The sequence below is a fragment of the Pleuronectes platessa genome, chromosome 10 (genome assembly GCF_947347685.1).
Source record: "Pleuronectes platessa chromosome 10, fPlePla1.1, whole genome shotgun sequence".
NCBI lineage: Eukaryota > Metazoa > Chordata > Actinopteri > Pleuronectiformes > Pleuronectidae > Pleuronectes > Pleuronectes platessa.
Genome location: NC_070635.1, coordinates 2,295,396 through 2,314,571, shown reverse-complemented (window position 1 = coordinate 2,314,571; position 19,176 = coordinate 2,295,396). Strand labels below are relative to the sequence as shown.

At 44.5% G+C, this 19,176-nt stretch overlaps 1 protein-coding gene across 2 annotated transcripts in view; it reads right to left on the bottom strand.

Moving 5' to 3' along the window:
- Window positions 1-6,646: 6,646 nt before the first annotated feature.
- crppa (CDP-L-ribitol pyrophosphorylase A) overlaps window positions 6,647-19,176 on the bottom strand; it is a 34,007-nt gene continuing 21,477 nt past the window's right edge. The window contains exon 10 of one of the 2 annotated variants that reach the window (XM_053433350.1): window positions 6,647-7,538. In XM_053433350.1, the coding sequence (XP_053289325.1) occupies window positions 7,434-7,538 (105 nt within the window). In that variant the 3' untranslated portion in view covers window positions 6,647-7,433. The remainder of the gene's footprint in view (window positions 7,539-19,176) is intronic. The other variant, XM_053433349.1, reaches the window with a different exon arrangement.

The window sequence follows — 19,176 nt, the reverse complement described above, 5'->3', positions numbered from 1 at the left end:
GTTTCACTTCCATTTCTTTCTTTATTTCTTTGGTTTCCATGATCCCTTATTCCTCTTTTCTTTCATTCCGTTTCCTTCCTTCATTCCTTGAGTCTTGATATCCTTCTTTTTTCATCTATGCTTCCATCCTTTCCTCCATTCCTTCCCTTCTTATTGCCTCCTTTTTACTTTTTTCCTTGTGATTACTTCTCTCCTCCGTTTCATTTTTACTAAATTCAACTTATCTTCCTATTTGTGCGGTCTCCTTCCTTTTTCTATCATTCCGTTTCCTTCCTTCTCTCTATCTACATTTTAATTCCTTTCTTTCATGTTTGTTTCTGTCCTTCCTTCCCTTCTTTTTGCCTACTTCCTTCTTTCCATTTTAGCTCTCACCTCCTTCCTCCCTTGCGTCCATTTAATTTAATTTTATCCTTTCAATTCTTTCTTTTTTTTTTTCTGATTTCCTTCCTTCCCACTTCTCTTTTTACTCCCTCCTTCCTTCTCTCATGTATCTGCTCTTCTTTCTCAGTTTCTTTTCAGTTTCTAGTCTTTTCTTTTCATGATGTAAACACATTTTCTCCCACATATCAGACGTTTTATCTTCATGTACAAAGACAAATTAACAACAGAAACACACACAGACACACAAACAGAGAGGATTAGTCATCCTCCTCTTCCTCTCCACCTCCGGTGAAGCACCATTAACCCGCAGCTCTCTGCCGCCTCCAAACACAAATAATCAGAGCTGATGTGCGATGGCGTTCCTCCGATAATTGCAGATAATTGTTGGACCTCATTTGGACCAATTCTCCGTCTGATGACTGAACTCTGTGTGGTTCTGCTAATGGAGACAAGGTTTGGATCTGAGAGGTGAAGAGAGACGAGCTCTGCAGAGGAGAGGACTAATATTCAGCTACTGAGTTTTATTATATGGACAAAAATTCGACTTGTGTTGCAAATCATGACACAACTAGTGGCTGTCGGTGGTATAACTCACAAATCCTCCATGTTAGCAGATGGGACATGAGCCAAATAATTCTCAAAGGTGGTTTCTTATATATTTTCTCATCTCACTGGAGTTTGTTCACTTGTTCATGTTCCTGACATGTTTGGTTTTAATTTTGTTATTTGATGGTGAAGCATCGTGATTGACAGCTGGGACTGATTTGTGATTGGTCGAGGAGATACAGAGACTTACTACTGCTCCGACTCAAATCACATCTCCAGCACAAGATGGCCGAACCCGTATATCTGACATATTTTGCACTGATATTCAGACGTTAAACCTCAGATTTCCGTGTGTGTGTCGACTTTGGATCTTCCTTCACATCCACAGGATCTGAGTTTAGCTGCTTCACACAGACTTCACCTCCGCCCTGAAGAGAGAAACCCTCATTTCAGACAAACTGAAGCCCTGGTGTGCAGAGAGCCGCGGCCGATCCTCACAACATTACCACTCAACGCCAGGTACCCGCAGCACAGCTGTGGTGGGCCACAGCCCCCACCCCCCCCCCCCGTGGGCCCTGGGGCCTGTTCACGTCTACACACCACTCGGGGGGGGGGGGGGGGGGAGATGAAGCTTCACACCGACCGACCGAGCGAATCTCCATTTCCAGCAGGTTGTTTGAGACGGAGCTGTCAGCGAGAGAAGCCGCGTCCTGCTGAGTCTCATTTATAAAGGCGAGCCGGGCTGTGTGTGCAGCAGTGACAGCTCCGAGGGGGAGAAATGTGGAATTCATTTGGCCCTTAGCAGCGGTCAGCTCGTGGGGATGGAGGGAAATATGTAGGAGTGGATGCGGAGCAATAAAAAAAACACAATAGAGTTTAAATCTGCCAGTTTCTACTGTTTTATGGTAATTGAACAGCAACACGCAAGAGTGACCGAAAGCTGTTCCAGCACCGAGTGGAGGCCGCTCATCTTTTCTTAGTTATGGCTTCATCCACTCACTGGTGTCCGTTTGGTTTCCAGCATCGACCTGATTCCCACTGTCGATGCTTCCACTGGGAAGTCAAGCTCATTAAAAAAGGTACGAAACATATTTATAGTTTTTTACTCTCAGCTCAATCGTGTTACTGTGGTTTTAAAATCAAGTTGTGAGGAAAACTAGGAAGTAAAATAATTATTTGGACCGAACTTAAAGGTCAAAGTCATTTTTGGGATATTTTTCATCACTGTGATGTTTGTTCGTGTGGATTCCACATGACGCTTGTATGTGGACACATTGTGGACAGTGGGAGGAAGTGATTATTCAACTTTAATTGGAGTTTATGATTAAAAACAACTGTGATACGATGGACATAAACATTTTCTGCAATACTAAATATTTAATTTGCACACAGCCTATACTATAATCTGCATGTTTACATCACAACAGATGCTTTGCCCCTGAAGGGTCGAAAAAGGACAAACACACAAAAGTCCACAACACATCCCAGAGTCTCGAGTACGAGGGGAGAATCTGAGAGGGTTGTGCAATATGACATTTTTTCCCAGAATGCTTCTGTTTTCCAAACCACCAGGATCACAGCTCTCTGTGTAAACTCGTGTTGTCGACTCGGTCCCGACATGTTTACGTGTCCGACATCACAGGAGTCTGTTCCCGTCGCTGATGGATCTTCAGGGTAAAGTGTGATGTGAACTTTACAACGAGCTCCACTGGGGTGACTGTGGTTTGATGGGAGGCAGCAAAAACTCATATTGAATCACAGAATCTGCTGGTTTGAGACTGTTTTGTTTTCATGGCACCCTGATGTTAAAGAGGCATCTCCACCAGGGGGCACTGTTGCATCCCTGTGATTTCAGGGGACATTTACTCGGCACATGTTTACGTTGTGTTTACATTATTGGAGTTGACGGGGAAACCAGGGGACTCGAGATCCAGGAGAGGATTTCAATGACACAAACAGACGCTGGATCCCAGAGAGCTCCACTCTCCACGTGTTGAGGGCGTGCACCGACCTCACCGGGTCACATTCCTCAACACCTTCCCTCCTGTGCTCCCGCCTGCTTTATTTCACTTGGCACCGGCGCCTCTCGGAGCTTCCTGACCCGTCCGGTCTCCCTCATATTCTCCGTCTGCTCCTCTGACCCCCTCGGCCCTGTTTGTTTTCCAGTTTCCAGGAAGAGCGGCTGTTTTCTTGTGGTTTCTCCCCGTGTGCCCCGTGCTGGGCGTTGCTGGCATGGACGCCACGCTTTTTTTATTGTGATCCAGAATTGGGAATCCTTCAGCCAGGGGTAAATTTAGGTTTGTCACGTCCACTCGGCACAGAGGACGTGCTGGTATGGAAAAGGCACCTCTGGTTTGGAGCACACTTATAAAAACTAAGGCCGTAATCAGAGCTGAGGACGTGCTGTCTGCAGCCGGGCAGAGACGACCCAGTGGAACTCTGGGGATCTGGATTCGCTCTCTGCAGCACAGACACTGGCACTATCTAAACAGGACCTGGACTGAGGCCTCAGCCGGGACCTGCACGAGAGTCTGCTTAGCTTCACGCTAACCGGGCCCCGACAGGACCGAGACCATCTGCCAGCACCTACAGCCGCAGCACCAGAGGTTAATCACAGGAAATTAGGACGAGCTGGATTTTCCTTTTTCCTCCTCAATTATTAAAACTAATCCACAAGTGCTGCTCCAAGAAAAATAATTGATGACTCGTTTTGTCCTTTACGGCAAAAGATCAAAGGTCACAGGAGTTTTTATTATATGTCTGTATTCGATTTGACAGGAAGTGAACAAAGAGAGAAAGATGGAGACTGACGGAGGCCTCCATCCAGACTGGAGCTGTGGGAGCTGTGGTTTTTACACAACCATTGTTTCCCCCTCTGGACACTTTAAACCAGAGAGTGTTTTCAACCCACTGGAGAAAAACATCATCAAAAGCTTCGGTGTCGACAAACTTCATCGTAAAGAAAAGACCAAGAATGAGCAGATCAGAGGGAAACAACCAGACCAGTGGAAAACCCTGTTTCTGTTCCCGCTTTGTCTTTTAGTTTACAACCTTTAGGAGAAATCTAATTAACAAAACAAAATCACGACCGGCCTGTTGATCCCCTCTCCCACAGAGAAGAACTATAAACTGTAAATGATTGAAGGAGAAGTTATTAAATAACAACCATCCTTTCACAAAAGGTTCAAATCTTTGATGCAAAAGCTTAAAAAGTTTGTTTAGATGCAGATTTGGTGTCAAACTCACCGAAAGAGTCCAAACTTTTCCAAAGCAGCAGGTACTTGTGTCCTCCACGTGTTGACAGCAGCCCAATGTGCCCCCTGGTGGAGAAACAATGCGCAACAACCCCATCACACCGGACTCATTATCCACTAGATGTCACTAGAGTCAAAGACAAACATCTACAAGTCTTCATCCTCTAATTTAGTTTTTCATTCCAGATCAGATTTTTCTTTCACTGCACAGAGTTATTCTCATTTCTCTAAAATTATCTGAACTCGTCCTGGAGTTGATTCAACTGCTGAAGGTTCATTCAGCCGAGACATGAATGAAAGTGGATTTATGTGACCTGCAGGAAACTCAAATATCAATGTGCAGGAATAATTCTACAAATAATCAGTGAGCAAAGAGAAAACTAGACAACATGAAGATTTGATGTTTACATTTCCAGTTGCAGTGACAGTAAAGGACTTTCTGTGATTACCATTTCACTGACAAGCATCAGAAAACTTCTCTATGAGGACAGGAACAAACTGATCACTGGTCTGTAAACTATGATCATATGAATTACTTTAATAATGTCGGCTGATATTCTATATTTGATATTCTATATTATATAATTAACTATATTACACACTATTATGTTTAATGAGTTATGTAGTATTATATCCTGTACACAACCAGCCATGCACCCAGTTCAGCTCTAACTTAATTTTACCCATTTACTGTTGTATATGTGCAACCCAGTATATAATCTGCTCAAACTGTATACGATCAATTTGTATTGAATAACAGTTCTATTCTCTATATCTATATATTTACTTATTTATAACTTTTAATGATGTTTCTTATTTCTACTTTCCCTTTTACTGCTATAACAAATTTCCCCATAATGGGAGAAATAAAGGATAAATTCATATTATCTTTCATATCTACGATCCTTTTAAACCAGAACCAACAGAGATCAGATCCCAATAACCATCCTGTTTCCAAAGCCTTCATATATCTTATTCCTCTGAACCATAAACCTGAGGTTTTGTCCGTAAACTATTAAAATAACAACAAGAACAGACGAGTGAAGTAAAGGTGACGTAAACATACACAAGAGGGACAAAGTGGAAAAACCTGAACACAAGAATCACTAAGAGAAGAACAGAGGCCGGCTCCCACTTCCCACGTTCAGCTGCCTGCAGCTCTCATCACATGTCACTGTGGGTTAGCATCTCCGGCGAAGGCCCTGAAGTCTCAGTCTACGTTCGGAGGAGTTCGTTACAGGAGCCTGGACGTGAAGACGGAGCTCCTCTCGCCCGAGGCGTCGCTCTATCAACAGCTGGAATTCCACCGAGCTGCCGAGGAGCGGGAGACGCAGGAAACTGGAGACGGCCTGGAAGTGAGAGGTGTACACAAAGCGACGAGGCCTTTGTGGCCATCGGAGGAATGTTCAACACTTTTAAAAAGACTATTTGATGTCCAGCGCCGCTTCTTCTTTCCCACCTTCTGAGACAAATACATGATCCTGAGGACGAATACGTTCTCACGACGGGCACGATCATTTGTTAAATACACGACCACACACAAAATATAATCATTCCTAATGTCACGTGATTTTTATATCAATATATTTCATTTAATTTCTTTTTACTTTCGTCCATTACTTAAATTTAGAGGTTTTACTCAACAACTTTCATTTGAGGCTGAAGTTACAAGTCAATCATAAACACTCATTGAACCATAAACTATAAATAAAGATGGATGAAGCATCTGAACTTCCTCTCATGGCTCAAAGTGGAAGCCAACATATCCTGGAAGCTGTTGTCTTGTGTGAGTGAAATCATTCAGAGTCCGTGCAGAAGAGATCGTGAAGCATCCTGGTCCTGATGATGCATGTGTCACCTGTCAATCACCACGCTTCACCTGGTTTTTATATCTAATATCTGTTCAGGGCTTCATTTTGCTCTAAAGGCCACAAATATATTAAATAATACGTTTTGGACAATATGAAAATAGACTTGCAGACTAAATGCTTGTTCATTTATCATCCACTAATTGATAGATTGAATTAAAGTATTAGTGATGAAAAGGCAGTCAAATTAGTTTCTAATTTATGAAAACAAAAATAGCTGTAGATCTATTTTCTCTTGCTTCTAATAGTAGAAAAAAAATGAGATTAAAGATAAAGACATCTATATTGACATCTATATTTTTTATATATAACATTATGGGAAAAAGGAAGTTTTACTGCTTTTACCTCCAGTTTGGGCTCCACCTCTTAACCTCGGGAATAAAAGCATGAATCTACCTTTTCACTTTCTCTCCCCACCAGCATCCTGTGCACGGTTACGTTGCTGCAGGCGCCGGTGGTGGTGGTGTTAGAGCCGGGTCACTGCAGGAAACAGGGGCCTCCTCCTCCTCCTCCTCCTCCTCCTCACTGAGCTGCTTCATTAAGTGCTGCAGTGATGCATGAGGTCGCAGACAGACGAGCAGACCTGCATCTAAAACCTCCACCACACCTGAGTACACATCATGTTATTGTTAACAGCTGGAGCGTCCGTATGAGAGAAGAGCACAGGTACAGCAGAGGATGAAAAACAAGCAGTTTTAATGGAGTACAAAAAATATATCACATGTTAATGTTCAGCATCAGAATACAGGAGTTTTTATTAATGCCCAAAACTCTCCTCCGTCAGTCACATGACTCTTTGACGTACCTCATTTCACCGATAAAGACATTCTGCAGTTTATTTTTCCTCATTTGAGTGTTGAATGGTCAAACACAGATCTGTGAGGGTGAGGTCGTCCCTGAAGACACTTTCATATCATAACGTAATGTTGTCTTTTAGATCTGCTTTCACTTCCTGTTCACACTTCCCGTAAAATCGCGATCTTGGATGTTTTTTCTTTGACGTTTTCACAGATTTCCCAGCGATTCATTCATCTTATTGAAAAGAAATCTGACAAGTTGGTGCAGCTTGATGTATAATGAAAGGGCTGTTGGGCCGTTCTAGTTATATAAGTCTTGTTTTGCTCGTACAAATTGGGGGGGGGGGGGGGGGTGGGGATTGAGCAACAGAGTTTAACAACAGAAGCTGTGGAGTTGCATCATGGGAAGTGTGGGATTCAGGGTTCCTGGAGCTCGACACCCACTCGGGAGGGAAAGTGAGGACATCTGGACCTCTGCTGCGTCCCAGAGCCCCTCGGATCAGAAGAAGCCATGTGAGCGTCTGGTCCCTGCAGGACCGGTGAGTCATGATGAGGGGACTTTCTGCTGCTGCTGCTGCTGCTTCCCCTCACGCCTGCAGAAGCTGTCCCACCAAGGCGGGGCTCCTCTCCCGGACCAGGGCTGCAGTGATCTCAGCGACCCTCGAAACTGACCTCTCCCAACGCTCGGGGTCCTGAGAGAGAGAGAGAGAGAGAGAGAGAGAGAGAGAGAGAGAGAGAGAGCATTAAACTACAGACAGACCCATTAGCATCGTGCCGCCACGCTCGTTACGTCAGCTCAGCAGTGAGACCCTGCAGGAGCAGACTTCACCAACCCTCACGGAGACTCACATTTGTTCACGTTTATCGTTTCTCTCACGAGTCACGAGCTCGGTTTGAGTCATGCATTACAGATGTTTGCACAAGAGCCTGAGTTTATGGGATTTCCAGCAGCATCCAGTGAGCGTCAGCGGCCAGTTCAAACCAGCAGGAAGTCGAACCGAACCCCACGTCAGTCAACTTGTGGAGACGTGAGCGGAGGGAGGAGGGAAGTCAGAAGGAAATGATGTTTAATATTTGGCTTTAGCTGCCACTTAGTGATGAAGAGTGACAGGTGTCCTGGAAGCTGAACTTCCCACGAGGTCGAGGACGTTCATGAGAGGATGAAAAACCCTCCTGCTCATTTCATATTCTCTCTGTACTTTGAAAAGTACAAAGTAAATTTCTACGATACTTTTACTTTGTTTCAATGAAACGCCGCCTTCCAAACATCAAGACAGATTTCAACCTAAATGGACAATAACTCAGATTCCCTGTTGAAAATGTATGAGAGCAAATCACACACTTCATTTAACACATTGTGCAAATTTCCTCTCTGACTTTATTTCATGTTAACATGTCTTTTCCTGCTTTAACCCTGTTTTTAGTATGTTTCTTTTATTTAACTTGCAGTAAAAGGTGGTCTGAGTTGAATACTCTTATATTGTAGTGCTTGATTAACCCTAACCACCTCTGATGAATTGAATTACAACCTCAAATCACCACATTGTATTTGCATCACAGATTCTGGTTGGAGGATTCTTGTTTTTCTTTACTTGGTTTGTTCAATCAACAGACGGAAGCAATTTCCCAAAAGGAGGGGAAACAAAAACACCACAGAAGTAACTCACTTTCATTTTCTTTTTCTTAAAGTTCTCTGAAGCTTGTGAACAAACCATGATATTGGACAGATCCACAGGAAACCGCACGTTAAGACAAAAGGAGACCATGCGTTCTCCCAGTCACTGTCGGCCTGTTGTGGTTGTGTTGCTCTCGTGATTCCTCTTTTCTGCATCTCTTTCTTCTTCCTCCTCTTTCCTCCACAACCCGCCTGCACAATGCTCTTCTAATGGTTTCACTCCCCTGACTCCGCTCCTCAGCTAACAACCACTCCGGGCTTTGATTCAGTTTCTCGACGAGGGCCGAGGATGACCTGTTTTCTATCTTTCACAAAGTGCTGCAGATCAGTGAACTTCACTCCACTCCAACCACCAGCTTGTTCCTCCCATGGATCCGTGCTGCGTGTTCTACCTGGACTTTGTCATAGATGATTCGTGGTCTTTAAGGAGACTTCTGACAAAGTCTTTGATATAACAACGAGAGAGAGAGCTAGAGAGAGAGAGAGAGAGAGAGAGAGAGAGAGAGAGAGAGAGAGTTTTCATTTCTAGAAACACAATTCCAGCATGTAAGGCATAACATAAGCTAAAAGTGAGTTTGGAGAAGACAGAACCAAACTTACTAAAAGTTGTAATAACCTGTAACTATCATCAATAACCGGTTTGGATCTGACTTGTATTATTTCCCTCTGACACTTATTATTTTATCCAGTGGAATCAAATCATTAAAATTGACCTGAAAAGCTTTTTCTTGTTCTAACCTCCACAGAGAGGACAATAAAAAAAGATATTCTAGAAATATATCCCCACTATAAAAGACAGAATCTCTGCTTTTCCTAAACGTCAGATCCAGTTTCCTCACGCATGTTGCCTCTCAGCCGTGTGTCAGCAGTTTAACACCTTCAGAAACCGAGAGCTGGATCGACTCTCCTCTCAATCGGCCGTAAAGACCAAATCCACCGAGTTCTGTTTGACCAGGGAGCGGACGGGAACACGACGAGGTGTGAGGGCGATGAGCGTGAGTCAGAACCTCACCGTGGGTTAATGGGAGCAGGAGACCTGGGATCCAGAAGTCCCGGAGCACTGGTCCCTAATCAGAACCAGCGGAGTGGAGTGTGGGGGGGGGGGGGGGGGGGAGTCAGATGACATGGATTTTCCACACCGACCGAGGGAGAACAGATCAGTGACTCCAGCTTCTCATTGATTAAAGCAACGGGGGGAATGTAGAAAAGCAGAAAAACAAAATGTGATCCATCGGCGTTCGGCGTCAGCACCTAGAATAATACACTGGTCTATTTACAGTTGGCACAAAGATAAGAAGAATCAAAGGAAACAGAGAAATGTGAGGTTCTCCTGTTGTGTGGTTTCATCTGTGCCGTGATGAGGAGGTGCATCTGAACATCGATAGCAAAGCGCCGTCCACAACCCAGATCAGTCGGGAGCGACGTATCAAAGTGCTGAGCTCGAATCTGACTCCGTCTCTCCCTCGATGGGAACTTCAAAGCATTCCTCCGACAGTTATCTAAAAGCAATTACATCTTCACACGGAAAGTATGTGAGACGTTACATGTGTTCCTGAGGAGCTGGAAGGCCGAGGGGAAGATGAATGTGATGAGCTCGATCCTCGGCCGATTACCACCCAAGTGCATCGAGGAGCACCAGGGGAAAGTCACGAGGACCGCGGGTGTCTCGGTCGTATTGAAGACGGCTCCGAGCATCAAACCGCAGCTAATGACTCTATTAGAGAGGTCTGTTTGCTTTAAGGCAGAATATGTGCACACGAGAAACTAAGAGAAAAAGCAAAGAAGGCAAATCAAGATCACCAGGAGGGATCAAAGTTTCAAGCCCGTCTAAGCCTTAGCTCCGAATTATTTCCACTCCAGATATGAGGCCTTTGAAATATGAATCACGCTTCATAAAACGGGCATTGTTATTAAACCGAGTAGCTGCTTGCACAGTGGAACACAAACACGATCTGAGGTCTTCATCGACTCGTGGCACAGATTGAAGCCGTCACTCAGGCTTTCGAATGTGGTGGAGAGAGAAGCACGACATGGATCCAGTTTCTCCACGGCATCACACGCAGGGACTCCGCCGAGGAGACGTTTGCATATCTAACAGATTTCAGGCTCAAATCTGGAGGGAGAGGAACTTTGCAAATGGAATAATCGCTGCTCGCCTCACGGTGCACGGCATCGAGCTGGTAGCGCCGCTGACCCGTTGGCGCTCTTTGCAGCTCGAGTCTCCTCTTTCCACTGAGCGCCGTCCAGGATGAAGAAAGCAGATTTGCTAATAAGCTGCTCGCTGGCTCATTGTGGACACATGCATATAAAAAGTCCTAAATAAAGCACGAGCCGGGGACACACTTCATTGTGCAGGGAGCATATATATCTAAATATAAGCCTGCACCTTCACAGACACACTGAGGTGGAATGGGATCCTGCAGGGCTTTGCATGTCTCCAGATCTTCATCATCATCATCATCATCATCATCATCAGAGCTTATGTCCTCCAGCGTTGACTGAGAGGGTTTTCCACCGTCTGTCTTCTTCTAGCAGGGCACAGGGATGGAGACACCCTGAGCGGACGCCTGGGCTTTTGGATAAACGTGAGATAAAACCTGAAACGAAGGCGTAGCTGAGCCTTTGAGATGAAAACCAAGTACCTCAGTCAGATTGACAGAGGTCTTCACGCTGATAGAAGCTCTTCACTTCACAGGTAGACATCTCTCCAATGATCCAGGATTTCTGTTTACGAGATTCTCTTTACGATTATTAGACGTGAGGGGAAACTCACTTTCCACTTCATAATCAATACCAGCCACACGTATCATCGTTTATTCACATTAGTGGAAGGACTATCAGCAGGAACCTTCGCCATATTAAACGTGAATCATTTACATTTTAAGAGGCAGGACGTTTTTTTTTTCCACAGACGTCTTCTGCTACATCGATTACCGACACGTCCAATCCCTCGGTGGCTTCGATGCCATTTAAAAAGTTCCTCTTGACAGATTTCACTTTTTCAAAATAGAAACTGTCAGCAAACAATATTATGAACCGGTGTCGAGGGGGGAAATACCACAGGATCCCAGTCATGCATGGTGGGAGCACTGGGGGCTTTATGGGGGTTACTTCATTTTTTATTTTGACTTCACGCAGCAAAGCGCCGGATTCCAGTCCAAGAGAAAGTCATAATACAGAAAACTGAGTAGCAGCATTGTTTTGAAACATAAACAACCCAACATATTATCATCTGACCGGGCTGTAACCAGAAGAGAAATGTTCTCAATTACTCCCATGTGTATGAATGCACAAACACATGCAACAGCCTTGTTATTCCCGAGCGGCAACCACAAGTTTATGGAATGGAACTTCAATCACTACCTTCTATTTTTGCGTTACAGTTTTAAAAAGGGAGGGGGGGGGGATGGGGGAGGGAGGATTTTGACAAGTCATGAGGCGACAGGTCTTTGAAACGCAGAGCGGGAGGGGTGGGGGGGGGGGGGGGGGGCATCGGCGGACCACACAATAAGCGATCCTCAGACTTTCTCTGCTCTTAAATGCCACAGACGCAAATCAACCTTTCCATCTGAGAGGAGCCACACAAGACGACTCGGCTTTGAAGCTCAAAGGTTTCAGGCAATTAGGAGCTTTACCAGTGACAATTTGCACGCCTCCGTCATTTACCCCGAGATCGCCGGCCCCCGAGGACGGCTTCTGCTGCCGCCGCCGCCGCTGAGGGCTTCCACTCCTGTTGCCTTCATGAAATGCCAAGAGCGCCGGGTCCTAATTGAAAAACAGCCCATGGAAACGCTCGGTGTCGAGCCGGAGCCAAGAGAACTGGAAAGGTTTGCCAGAGTGACACCAGCTACAATAACCGACGCGGCCAAAAACATTTAGAAAGTTTTTATCGCCTCTTTTCATCATGTCACTGTCGTCTCTCCCCCCCCCCCCCACCCTGTGATATGAGAGTGCAGCCGCTCTAATAGCTGCAGATCCACTTGAGGGCAGTATCATTACTAACCTCACCATCAGGATGAGAGTCTTTAAAGTGAAAACCACCTAACGTGGACCTCGCTGAGCTCTACTCCGACTTCTCCTGCTCCTGGATGAAGAGGATGAAGTAACTCCTGAGAACAACTCTCCCTGAATGACCCGCGTGTTGAGTCCCGGTGATACGGCCCTGCTCCAAAACACCCAGTGCTTTGGTTTGAGGGAGGATAATGTTTCATGGTTTCTGACAGCTCGTCCCTGAGTGGGTATTGTGGTCCCGGTGCCCCCCCCCCCCCCCCCCACCCTCTCTGTGTATCATTGAAGACAGGCAGTAGCTGGGGGCCAAACAGAGAAGACAGAAAGGGGGTAACAGGTCCAGTTACTCAGTCCCAACAGTCTGATTAGAGCTTCGGATTTTACACAGCCGAGGCCCGGTAGAGACTCGCTGATCTGGTGAACAATGGTGGCAGGGAAATGCATTTTTTACAATTCAAAGAGGTGCATTTAAATTCCCAATGCCTTCATTTCCACTGTTACCTCCTTTATTTCCCCTTAGGAAGTATTAAAGTCTGAAAATATCATTATTCCACAAGGGATCATATATACTTCTGTCTCACTGCAGATCTTTATTGAAGCTATATGATGTTTACAATGTACGAGGACTTCATGTTTATATGGCTGGAGATGTTTAAAAATGACTCTTTGGTTTCTCCACTAAAATGTGAAATAAAGATCTGTAGTTTTTTTGAAGAACGTCCGGCTGCACAGCAGGAGTTTGTACTGATTGAATCACAGGCTGGTAAATGGGATTAAATCCTCAAATATCAAAGATAAAAGTACTAAATGAAGAAGAGCATGTTAGATGTTAGATTATACTTTATGTAATTGATAATTAGGAGAGATTTCTTACTTTTAGAGTCATCACAAGAGGGAAGGAACTAAACAAGAATAAACAGCCAGAAACATAAAACCTTAAAGAAAGGAGGAGGCGTTAAAGTGCTAAATTGGTACTTTATTGCATAAGTACTTAGTATTGCTTATTATATTTACTTTTACACATGTGTGACAGTCAGAGGGGAACGATTTGGACACAATTATTATCAGTCCTTATCATTTAACTGAAGAAGTGCTTGTATCCATATGTAAAAGTAGCACAATGACTAATAATACTACATTTTATACAGGATTTCTGCAAGTTTCAAGTTATTTATATTTAATCCTTCAAACAAACACACGCAGATGAAATCATAATCTGCTCGGCGAAGGTAAATACGACCAATAATCCCAACAAATCTATTTCAGGAGCTTTAGTCTCACAGAAGAGAAAAGAGGAGAAACCTCCAGACAGTTTTAATATTCACGGCTGAGCTTTAGGTCTTAACAACCTTTAGAATATCATGCTTACACCCAGGGTTTAGCAGTAAATATAAAAATGTGCTTGCTTCCACTCTGAGACTGAGATGACAAGGACAAAAGTCTTATTTCGTTCGTCTTTCAGATGAAGCGTCTCCAGGGGAATTTATTTTATTGAATTTCGTGAAAACGTACTTAGTGTCGCTGCCGGAGCAGCGTCTGTATTTTAGATACTGGTGTCATTCCCACTCTGCCTCACTTCATCTGAAAGGGATCGTAATGTAGGAAAATGAATAAGTCTGCATCCCACCCTACTGTCTGAGCGACTGCGACTTCCCTCAGACTTTCCAGCCATAGAAAAAGAAAACTTTTGTACTGATAACTGCTTTTCAGAAGCCACCGCGAGAACAATCGCTGCCACAGAGCCTTTTCACGGTACACCGGCAAAGCTCTTTCAACACGGGCTTCCAAAATATCCTGTCTGGGGCGACCATTGAGCAAACAGAGCATTTTGTTAGTCACGTCTAATGTACGACTTCTCTGTCTGTGTGTACCCTCTTCAGAAAAGGTAAACCCTGCTAAGAATGGGACACAGAGGGGGTCTGTCTCTCCGGCGGATCCCCTCTGTAGGAAGTTTTTCAACAAGCTCCGGTGAGAGACAACTTTGTTTGAATTCATCTCACCGAAAGACATACCTCAAAACAGAGAGCAGGACAATGGAGGCACAGTCGAGGAGGTATGAAAGCATGAAAGCATGGGTGGGATTTGTGAACTGGGACATACCAAATCCCACATGTGGTGAGAGAGCCCCACAAGCTCACACACCCTTCACGGATGCCTCATTTACTTATCACACTGTATCACTTACAGAGAACCAGACAAGCCAAAAACAAGGCGATATCGTGGGCCATCTGAGGTCAGCTGCAGGTGCAGGAACGTTTCACAATACCAGACAACCTGGGGTTTTTCGGCAGTGCACATCCTGGCCAAGGCTTTTAATGCCCTCACTTTCATCCTCAACACAAAGTAGGAGATTGTAAGTGCAGTAGGCAGCGAGCCACATATATAAACATAGGTGCAACACCATGTTTTTGTAGTGCTGACAAAATATCGGTGCACCGCAGACCGAGCACCAGGAGGACGAGGTCGGGCCGTGTGGCTTGACAGATGTAGTGTGAGAACAAGAACGGGCAATTACGAGAAAACTGGTAAAAGGAAAAATCATTCTCTCAAGAGCCATCGTGAGGAAACTCCAGAACCGGATGATTCATTAGAGGACATTAAATAAAAGACCAGATTTAAGTTCCCGAATCCAACCTTGAAATCTGGGTCTTTATGACTTTATAGTCTCTCAATCTGAGCAGTAAATCTGATTTCAGCAGCGGTTCCCAAAACTCACCAGCCGTTTTCTAACTAGCCGACTGAACTTTCAAATTGCTGGGAAATGGCTCTAAAATCACTTGGTTGGTCAATTCCTCCATTAAAAAGCCATCGTTCAAATCTGATCCGGGGCTGTTCACTTTTCAGAAATTTCGTGGAAAGTAGGATCTTGCCCCAAAGCAGAAAAAGCTGATTTATGGTTGTGCATTAAGGATTTATGGCTGTTGCTGCAGCAGCTTTGTGTGTAGACTCTTGAGTAAAAAGTGTTAAAGTGTATATGTTGGAGATGAAATAAGCCGACACAGTCCACATGGGGGTCCCCAGGAAGTGTATGGGCTTGTGTTTAATCTGGCCAGTGGATTTTGTATCCTGAGATATTTGTATCCTCCCAGTTTCTGGATTATGTCCAGACTTCAGCACGTCTGAAAGCAGCTGACTGTTGTGTGGCTCATCTGCGTATAATAAATCTCCATATTGTGTTGCTGACGTGGCATCTGTGTATGAATTCTGAGGCTGATCATTAAATCAGAACATGCATGGTGTAGGTATCTTCATGGCAATCAGAAATGTGGATTCACCAACTTTTAATTCAACTGCCCAGAGATTTTCAAATGGGTTTCAAAATAAGTTATTCCTTTGTTTTCTAGTGTTGCAACCCCCGAGAAAGTTTGAAGGAATGTGATTTTGCTTAAAGGTGGAGCAACAGCAATGTGATCAATTTAATAGGCTTGACTGTGAATGATTCAAAGAAGAGCTACTGCCAAAGGTATTTATCCTCAGGTCATGACCAGTATCAGGCAATCAGATGTTCTGGTATTCAAATTTACATTGTTAAGCCTTGGCGCTGGGATTTACCCCCTGAGCATTCACCACTTCCACCTTTTTAATTTGCAAAAGGGACTGAAGAGCAGATCCTTCTTTCCAGCAGTCGGGGGCATTGGATGGTATTTCACCTCATCTCAATACACTCGCAGAGCCGGAAGGTGAGCACCACGAAAACAGGCTTTGATGAGGCCTGTTCAACGAAAACATAATCTCTGCAGAGCCGAGGGAAAACTCAAACCAGGACTCCGGTGGGTGGTCAGAAACAGCTCACCAGCGAGTGGCAAAACAAAAACACAGACATGTTTTCACCGCACTCGGTTTGATTGAATGTTTACAAACTAATTGTGAAAAGCTGGTTCACGTTAATCCTCCATAAGAACACGTCGTTTATTTGGAACTCTACTTCCCTCTTGGAATGTCACTTCCCAGTTGTCTGTAAGCAGCGGAGTCAAGTCCCATCAGCCCAGACAGTGTGCTCGCTGCTCTTCTTAATCTAAGAAATCAAAGCTGAGTAAACACCGCTTTGGTATGTCTAATTCCTTGAGCCAAACTCCAGTGGTCAAGTTTCACACATGCCGACACACATCTGGAGCACTCTCGGCATGGAAGATCAGGCTTGATATCCTGCACATGTTGCAGCAGCGCGAGGCTCCTCCGAGGCTCTGACCCCGACACTCTACAAATACATCACCGAGGAGGGCTCTGATCCTCGGGCTTCTGTATTTATGGAGATGTCAGGATTTTGCAGAGGGAGCCGAGCGCCATCATCCACGTTTCCAGGAGGAACTTAGATAAAGCTTTAAAGACATAATCATCAGAACAAAGAAGAGTGCTTAGGAATAACAGCAGAGGAGCAGGGTGGATTCTGCCCTTTTACCCTGATGCTGAGGGCAGACGATCAACGAGCTCCAGGGGAAGAAGGAAAACTGTTGAGTCCCAATCTAGCAGTAGATTTATATCCAGGACTTGCTTTAAGATTTATAGATAAAGTTAAGTTACTTCTTCGTCAGTCCTCGGGTAAACTTTGTCTTCAGTTGTCAGACAACCTCGACTAGAAGAAACAAGAATGCAAATTTGGCACAACTGTCTTGTGAAGGACGCAGCCATTTGTTAACTCTGCCAGGGAAGTTATGCTCTCACCCTGTCCCTTTGTTTCTTGGTAGGTTTAAATGCTAGTTAGTTAGTTTGTTAGTTAGTTTGTTTGTTTGTTTGTTTGTTTGGTGGAAGGATGAGACATTGGCCAAGAAAGAACCAAATGAATCAATAACCTTTTGGTGCAGATTCAGACAAAGAGATTGATCCAGGACTTTTTCCACCGTTTTTGGAGGCATTTACAGATTTCCCAAAGAATAATTCATGGATCTTGATGAAAAATAACATATTCAGAGAACTGATATCAATGAGTGTTGCATTTAAATGTGGTTTCATTTGGGGGGTATGATTTTTCAGCCATGGATCCAAATCCGGGGAATTTCTTTTATCACATTCTTTGACATTGCCAAACAGGGCCCTTGGCGCAGGTCTGTGCTCTGAGTGCTATTCTACTTATGAACTGGAATGATGATAAGACTCTCGGGGGAACATTAAACCATCCCATTCCCTTCCATTACACCAGCCAGGAATTCATCTGAGGGCGATTGTTGGATTTGCTCGGTGAAAGGTTGGGAGTGTGCTGAGGCAGCGGAGACACCAGCCGTCCCTGATCTCCCTTGACCCGGCCAGGGTGCAAATACATCGGTGTCACAGCAAGAGCTTGGGTTGCTTGTGTAGGGTTTCACCTGCCTGCTTTGTGCGACCTAACCACGATAAGCTGCGTGTGTCGCCAGAGAGATTTAGTGTGCGAAGAAGTGTGGACAAAGATCTCTGGAGAAATCATCTGCCCTCGGCGATGTATTTAGCAAATTCTCCAGGAATGTGTTTTTCCTTTGAGAGCATTAACTACAGGACCAGGTTTTGGTTATTGAACTCTGCAGTGGAACCTGAATTGTAATGACTTTATTAACTTTGGCTCAATTTTAAGTCTCAAGGGACTCGCTCGACCCACTTTGGTGAGACTGAGTCCCTAAAGGCACGTCTCGCCACTAAGGCAGCCATCTTGGCAATGCCCCTTGGCGGCTAGTTCAGGAGAATAAGACAAGGTCCCTATCGAGTTAAATGGGGAGGAAGCTATAACCATACTTTCAATGGGAATCACAGAAATCAAATTTGAGAAAACACATATTAATGCCTACAAATAGGAGCTATGCTGCTTTTTTCCCCACAGGCTACACTTCTATTACACACGTCCAAGGTTTCACAACATGAAGCCGTCAGCTCACCTCACAAAATCACAATCTTTTGCATATTTCATCTGATATTAAAAACCTGTACACGTTCACCGTTCCCTAATGAGTCTGGTGAACTGCTAGCATGTTGTCAGAATCTCTCCTCTCTGCAGCGCCCTCTAGTGGATGTATTTCTTAACAACCATGGCAAAATACAGTCACAATCTTTAAAATCAATGCATCTCTGTTTATATTTAGAGGAAGCATTAATGAGCATTTAGTGTTTAGACCTGGAACAATGAGTCTGTTACTGGATAAGCCAAAAACCAAAAATTAAGACATATCAATAAAACCGTTTTGTATTTTTTCTGTCAGGTCACCATGAAGTCTATGTTTTGCATAGATTTATACGAACATGCACACATGTCTCCCCATTAAAACCAGTTGTTTCACCAGCAGAGGACATTGTTAGACCCAGTCTCTGAGCTGGAACCACAGAGTCTGCAGTCCTCCCCGATCTCCCTTGACCCTGGCGAGGGTACAACTCCACGGGTGTCACAGCAAGAGCTTCTCTGGGTCGTGTATGGTTTCACCTGTCTGCCTTTCAGACCTTGATCTGAACAGGTAGAGGAGAATACACCTATAGAGAACTATCCTTTTCTTCTTGCATCCCCTCCCTCTTCTCCTTTCTCTCCCTCTCTTTTCTTCCTGCCCGGGCTAATCTCTTCTCAGGTTTAGGATTCCCGGTCAGGGCTCTTTGAGGAGGAGGAAATATGGGGTTGGGTAAACATCAGGGCTCTCACTGCAGGGATTACAACACCCATATATCACTGTGACAACTCCCTTTTCAGCGGATGACAA